Source organism: Aulonocara sp. 'chitande type north' Nkhata Bay, linkage group LG23 (assembly GCF_057382095.1).
Source record: "Aulonocara sp. 'chitande type north' Nkhata Bay isolate Kocher_YH1m ecotype deep benthic linkage group LG23, A_spYH_male_GT1.1, whole genome shotgun sequence".
NCBI classification, from domain to species: domain Eukaryota; kingdom Metazoa; phylum Chordata; class Actinopteri; order Cichliformes; family Cichlidae; genus Aulonocara; species Aulonocara sp. 'chitande type north' Nkhata Bay.
The window spans coordinates 19656813-19663996 of NC_141365.1; the positions used below are offsets into that span (position 1 = coordinate 19656813).

General features: G+C 42.8%; 1 protein-coding gene across 1 annotated transcript; it reads right to left on the reverse strand.

Moving 5' to 3' along the window:
* Window positions 1–1888: 1888 nt before the first annotated feature.
* LOC147301552 (frizzled-7-A-like) lies at window positions 1889–6722 on the reverse strand. Its single transcript, XM_086283413.1, has one exon. The coding sequence runs from the start codon at window positions 6337–6339 to the stop codon at window positions 4678–4680; it is 1662 nt and encodes a 553-aa protein (XP_086139539.1). The 5' UTR covers window positions 6340–6722; the 3' UTR covers window positions 1889–4677.
* Between the last annotated feature and the right edge of the window lie 462 nt (window positions 6723–7184).

Genomic DNA, 7184 nt, shown 5'->3' on the forward strand with positions numbered 1-7184 from the left:
GGATCTCAGAGCGTCTCGGATGGTTTTATCCACCCACGGCTTCTGGTTGGGAAACGTTGTGATAGTCTTTGTCTCCACGGTATCATCCGCTAGTTTCCCGATGAATCCCACAACCGCTTCCGTAAACACCTTGACATCATCATCGGAGCTGTTTCTGAACATGCCCCAGTCTGTGTCATCGAGTTCGTCCTGTAACGCGGCCACCGATTGATCCGTCCAGCGCGCGATCTTCCTCTGAACTGGAACTTCCTGTTTCAGCCTTTGTTTGTATTTTGGCATGAGGAAGATGGCGGCGTGATCAGATTTGCCAAACGGAGGGCAGGATTGTGCCTTGTAGCCGTCCTTGACCGTAGTGTAGCAGTGGTCCAGATTTGGTGTGCAGGAGCGTGTGAGAGGAACAACGTTCGCACTGTTGCACCAATTGTTGTTCACCATTAAACACACGCCGCCTCCCCTTGACTTCCCCGAGTCCCGTGTCCTGTCCATGCGGTGAACTGAGAAGAACTCGGCCGGCTGGATGGCGTGGTCCGGCACCGCTGGGCTCAGCCATGTCTCGGTGAAGCAGAGGAGATTGCAGTCCCGAATGTCTCTCTGGAACTTTACCCTGGCCCTGAGGTCGTCAAGCTTGTTCTCCAGTGACTGGACGTTGGCGAGCAGGATGCTAGGCAGAGGTGTGCGGTGTGCACGAGCTCTCAGCCTGTTCCTGACGTCGGCTCGCTTCCCTCTAGGCCGCCGCCGCTTCCCTTTGTTCTCCCTCAAGATCTCACTCGGCCAGCTCGGATCCGGAGTTAAAAACTTCGAATTGTGAGTACATTGTATACCAATAGAAACTAGAGTGTCACTGTCATACCTAATGTACCCAATGGTGATGATTTTGCTGATTTAGAAACGCTGAAAACTAACTTAAAAAACAAAGACAAAGAAAAAGTGGTCGGAGCAGTCGTATTATTATTATTATTATTGTTGTTGTTGTTGTTGTTGTTGTTACAAGTAGAAGTAGTACTATTAAGTGATTTATTTATTATATTAATGATTTTCTGAATGTGTTTTTATGTCATGACAGTCAAATCTACAAATAAATAGATAAGCATAAAAAAAAGATCTTTGGTTTGCCGACTTTGCTTCAACATAAGGTTAAAAAAAACCCCAATGTTAATGCTCTCTCATCATTTCTCTGTCATCTTCCTTTGTTTAACCTTGTTATGTCAGTGTGAATGCTGCTGAATTTCAAGAGTTGTATTTTCAACCTTTGGGTGAAAATTAATTTAATGTTTTTAGCACTAGATGGAGACAAGTTACCTTCAAGGGAGAGTCAGATTCCTTCCCAGTGAAAGAGTTTAGTTCCTTCTGTGCTTTTACTTACTTTTATGTATGAAGTGATGAGTACTTTGATGTCTGATAGTGTAACTTAATGGTTCATTGCTGTGTTCGGCATAATCTTCGGCTCTTCTTTCTGTCATGTAAGAAAAAGACTGAACTCTGCTTTCTGGTTTCAGAGAAATGTTTAAATTTTAACAAAAGCAAATCGACCATGACACTTAGACTTTCTATGATTATTCAGAATCATTTCATGAAAGGAGCCAGTTAAGATGGATCGGGCATCTAACACCGGGAGGAGGCCCTGGGGTAGACTCAGGATGCACTGAAGAGATTATCTTGGCTGGTCTGGGAACGCCCGGACATGCTGGAGGAGGTGGTCGGAGAGAGGGAAGTCTGAGCTTCTCTGCTTAGACTGCTGCCCCCGCAACCCGGGGAAGAGCAGAAGAAAATGGATGGATTCATAGCTGGATGGATGGAATTTCATGTATCAATGAGTTCTTTTCAGAAGTTACAAACTTGAGCAATTTATTCTGAAAAACTCTACGAGCTGAAGACAGGTAACCTCACAGAAATACAAACATGATGCTTGTTAAACATAAATACATTTATAAACATGACACTGTTATAAACACTTTCCTGAACCACCACATCCAGCCTCTTATAATGCTGATTTTAAAATACTTTGACTTTTATCTTAAGCCTTAAATAATGCTGAACTCAGTTACATTTATGATATTCTCTCACTTCTCGTCCTGGACATCAAAATTCCTCAGAGAGAAAAATTGTGGATGTAGCTTTTTGCTGCTGATGTCTCAAAACTGTGAAACAGTCAACCTGTAAAAATAAATACTTTTAAGCCATTGGTTCTGATATGTTTTCTGATGGGCTGAAGGTCAAATAAAATAGCAGCGATTTGATGAATGAATTACAAATCAGACAGGACAGAGTTTCTATGAGAGTTACAGCAAACTGCAAAAACATAGTTGCAGGTGATAATTATTGTGCTCTGGAACTCCTGTTTTTAAATTTCATGTGAACTAAGTGCTGTGGAGACATTTTTAATGGTAAAAATGTTTTCTGCTGTGAATTTGGTGAGGTGACTGGAGAGCTCTATGAATTATAGGTCTGTTTTATTAACACTTTATTAAAGGCTTTCCTATGACTGTAACTTCTACACATCTAATTACTATAATGTGACGTTTCACAGGGCACCATGGGTCACTAATCATGATTTACTGAAGCCATGATGTCCTAACCTAATGTCCAAATTAAGAGAGATTCGTTTTAGCATAAAATTATTAAAATCATGATTAATTACAGCAGCAGCACGGCAGCATGGTGGCACGGTGGTTAGCACTGTTGCCGCACAGCAAGAAGGTCCTGAGTTCAATTCCACCATCAGGCCGGGGTCTTTCTGTGTGGAGTTTGCATGTTCTCCCCGTGTTTGCGTGGGTTCTCTCCGGGTACTCCGGCTTCCTCCCACTGTCCAAAGACATGCAGCTTGTGGGGATAGGTTAATTGGATAATCCAAATTGCCACTAGGTGTGAATGTGAGTGTGAATGGTTGTCTGTCCCTATGTGTTAGCCCTGCGACAGACTGGCGACCTGTCCAGGGTGTACCCCGCCTCTCCCCCTATGACAGCTGGACCCTGAAAAGGATACGCGGAAGCGAATGGATGGATGATTAATTACACAAAAATATTTTAAAATGCCTGCTATAGATAACGAAAATAGTATAAGTCTTTAAATAGTGTCATTAAAAATTATGCCTGTATATTATATTATATATTATAACAGACTTTCAAAATGCAGTATTGAGACAGACTGATGAGTCCAAAATGTCTGCATTAATAATAAGGATCACAGTTGAACTTCACACTCTTGGCTGTTGCTATATACTGAATATGATGGCAGAAAATACAACACTAATATCATGCCAGGAACTTACATTGAATCCAAATAATTGCTCTTTAAGTTTTATTTAGTTGCCAAAAACATGGAATAAATGATGTAGTGATATTCTGATATTGTGACAGCCACAATCAACACATACCGGTTAGCCTTCTATTAGTTTCCATGAACAGTGGTCTAGAATTCAGCCACATTCCCTGAAATTTTATATTATTATTCTGTTTTTGCTTTAGTCTGCCCCTCCACGCAGTTTTATTGTGTTATAAACATAATAAGTATAAAACATTTATTTAATTATCAACCCCCATATCCCAACATCAAGCATCTATAATTTTCAATTAAAAAAGTTTTGGTGCAAGGCTGTTTCCAAAGATTCAGTTTTACTGATTTTGTTGTTAAAACTTGGTCTTCCTGTCATCTCGCTGAACTAACCCTGCCACAGCCTGACGGGGAGAGTTTGTGTTTTAGAGAAGGCGACATCACATGACACCACTGTTACAGAAAGAAAAATCAAAATGACAAAAAAAAAACTTTTTTATGTTTATTCTGCTGTTCTTATAACTGCTGAGTTTATAATTGGACTGAATTTAAATTTCTATGAATTTTACCACTCTCATTTGTAATTTTGTTGTTATTCCGACAACCTATTTCATGTTTCTACAATGTTAATATAGTAAAGCTTTCTTTGAACAAAATAGGGAAATAAATAGCATATTAAAAAAAACAACAATAACAAAAAAAAAAACTAACCACATCATCATTGATGTAGAACAGTTGGAGTCCATCCTTGGCTTTTATCTAAGGAGGCTTTTGAATGCAACGCTTTTACTTGTAACGATATATGCAATGAAATGAAGGTCCAGATCAACCACCGGCAAACCAAACAAGACAAAGCAATTGTTTATAGACTAAACCATCCATAACTAATTAATGAATCTATTAATCATGAAATCAGTTACAGGGAAATTTGGAGGAAATTGTTGCCAGTATCTTTGAACAAAAATGAAATATTTAATATGAATTTAAGGCTTTTGGATCTTTTGGGAGGACAAAACACATCTTAAGATTTGGACAAATGAATCAGGTTTATCCATAGATCAAAGTGGTGTTTTGCTTTGTTTTGTTTTTTGCTTCGTTTGTTTCCTTCTTCTAAAAAAATGAGAGAGAGAGAACAGGAAACTTCCAGATCCATGGCAGACCCATGAAATAAAAAGGTCACTGAGTTTTTCAGAGGCTGATAATCCAGTTTGAGTCTGAAAAGTTAAAAAGATGAAGTGGACGTCAGATTTTCAGGAAGTTTTTTTCTATTTTATGACACAGTTTCTTACATGTATGTACACTGAGATCCAAAACACTCAAAGATCCACTGAGCACTAAACTAATGTCTCCTTTACCTCAAGTAGTCCATCAACCTCAGGCTGTTAGAGGTTTTTAATTTCTTCGGTACTACACGGTGGTTTCTCCCTGGCTGCTATTGATCAGTCTTTGATAAAAACGACGCCACGACTGTAGAGTTTTCCCTGACCAGATCCAGAACCCTGATGTTATGCCCACAATAAGGGTCATCAAGTACTTGATCATAAAGACGGTGAAGTCTGGCGTGTTTGATGCAAAGTTTGATGCTGGGCATGGCACAGCAAAGTGCTTGCAGGTCTGCATGTGCCAGGTTACCTCCCACTGCGATCTGAAGGCCTGCTCATAGAAATGGCAGGCGATGACAATGGTGGCAGGCACTGTGTACAGCACGCTAAACACACCAATTCGCACCATCAACTTTTCGAGCTTCTCGGTCTTTGTGCCGTCGTGCTTCATGATGGTGCGGATACGGAAGAGTGATACAAAGCCAGCCAGCAGGAAAGAAGTTCCGATGAAGAGGTAGACAAACAGAGGCGCCAGCACGAAACCACGCAGTGCATCCACGCTGTAGATCCCCACGTAGCAGACACCAGTGAGCAGGTCACCGTCCACCTGTCCCGTAGCCAGGATGGTGATGGTCTTCACCGCTGGCACCGCCCAGGCTGCCAGGTGGAAGTACTGCGAGTTTGCTTCAATAGCCTCGTGACCCCATTTCATCCCAGCAGACAGGAACCAAGTGAGAGAAAGGACCACCCACCACACGGAGCTCGCCATGCCAAAGAAGTAGAGGATCATGAACAGGATGGTGCAACCCTCCTTCTTGGTGCCTTGAGCCACCAGCTTGTAGCCATCCTCTTTAAACCTATCCACACACACTACTTGGTCCTCCAGCAGGAAGCCAGCGCTGTACGCCACCGCCACCATGAAATAGCAGCCTGATAGGAAGATGATTGGTCTCTCTGGGTATCGGAACCGCTTCATGTCCACCAGATAGGTGAGGACAGTGAAAAGGGTGCTGACACAACATAGAATAGACCAGGTTCCAACCCAGAGCCGCCCAAACTTTAGCTCATCCTCTTGGAAATACATCAACCCATTGGGTTTGGAGGGCTCACAGGGGGAGCCACAGTCCTTCACTCCGAGGAAGTGATAATTCAGGTAGGAGGGCACCTGGAGCTGCAGGGGGCAGAAGAAAGGCTGGTTGCCCCAAATGTATGGAGGAAAGGTCACAAGCTCAGAAAGACTTGGGGTGGGGTCCGAGGTGGGGCCCTCGGTTTCGGTGGTGTTTTGACCGACGCAGATCTCTCCTGCCCCATGGATGGGAAAGTTCTCACAGCGCAGTCTCTCAGGCCACTGGAATCCAAATTTGTTCATGAGTGCCTCGCAGCCCTGCCGAGCCCGCTCACACAGAGATCTGCAGGGAGGGATTGCCTGGTCTAGAACGGTGCAGACCGGTGCGTACATGGAGCACAGGAAGAACTTAAGGTCCAAGGAGCATTGGACTTTGACCAGAGGATAAAATTGGTGCACCTCGAGCCCGGCGTCCTCCTGGGTGGTGTGCCCCAGCAGGTTGGGCATGATGGTCTGGTTGTAGGCAATGTCAGTGCACAGGGGGATGGAGATGGGCTGGCAGAAGCCATGCTCAGGGATGGAAATTCCTCGATCATGCTGACTGTTGCAAGGCTGGAAGAGATATACCAGAGTGAATCCCCAAACCCACCAGCAAAAGGAGCAGTGTCCCCCCAAAGCCATGACAGCAGATCCAACTCCAAAAAAGTTTGATCAACTTTTAAAAGGTTTTAATAAAGGTTGCAAACACAGTGCAAAGACCCCTTTATTATTCAACTAATGTTAGAAAAAAATATTTATTCAAAGTATTTCAAAGTATAGTCCTCTCTTAGGAAAAGGTGATGGTCTGCTTATGAATCCTTTCAGAGTCATATCTCAAAGAAAAGTCCTTTCTCTCACACAATGAAGCAGTAAAACTCTCCCTGAGAGTCACCCACAGTCCAATGTGGATCAAGTAGTCTGGACTGCAGTTAAGTTTATCAGTAAATCCACAGCTTGTCCGTCTGTCTGTGAAGTTGCCAGACCTCTATTCTTTCTCCTCAGTCTGCAGGACCCTTCACACTCTGTCTGTTTCTGATGGTTTTCAGGCACCCCTCCCTCTCCCCGCTTCCCCAGCAAAAGAGCAGAGTGAGAGGGGGTTCCTTGAAACCAGCCTCCTCTGCTCCAATCACACACTTTGTTTTTTCAGGAGTCTCCTGACTGATTGGTCACTGCTGCTGAAAGGGGGCGGGGCGTTGCTAAAGGAAAGCGAGTGTAGGAATCCTGCAGAGTTTAACTGTTTCTGTTTATTTCAATGAAATAAAGAAGAAATCCTCCTGTGCATTCAAAGTCAGGTGGAAATAGTGTAAGTGCTCAGTACTTCTTGCTTCATTTTATGTGCAGATTACTGATGGCAAATTGTTTCCTAACCAAATAAAACCTTTCTATTATACTCATTCATTTAGCACATATAAAAACTAGAGTGGTTTTCAGTCAAAGCAAACTGAAAACAGAAGTATAACATAATCCTGATAGAGAAAATGTAACAA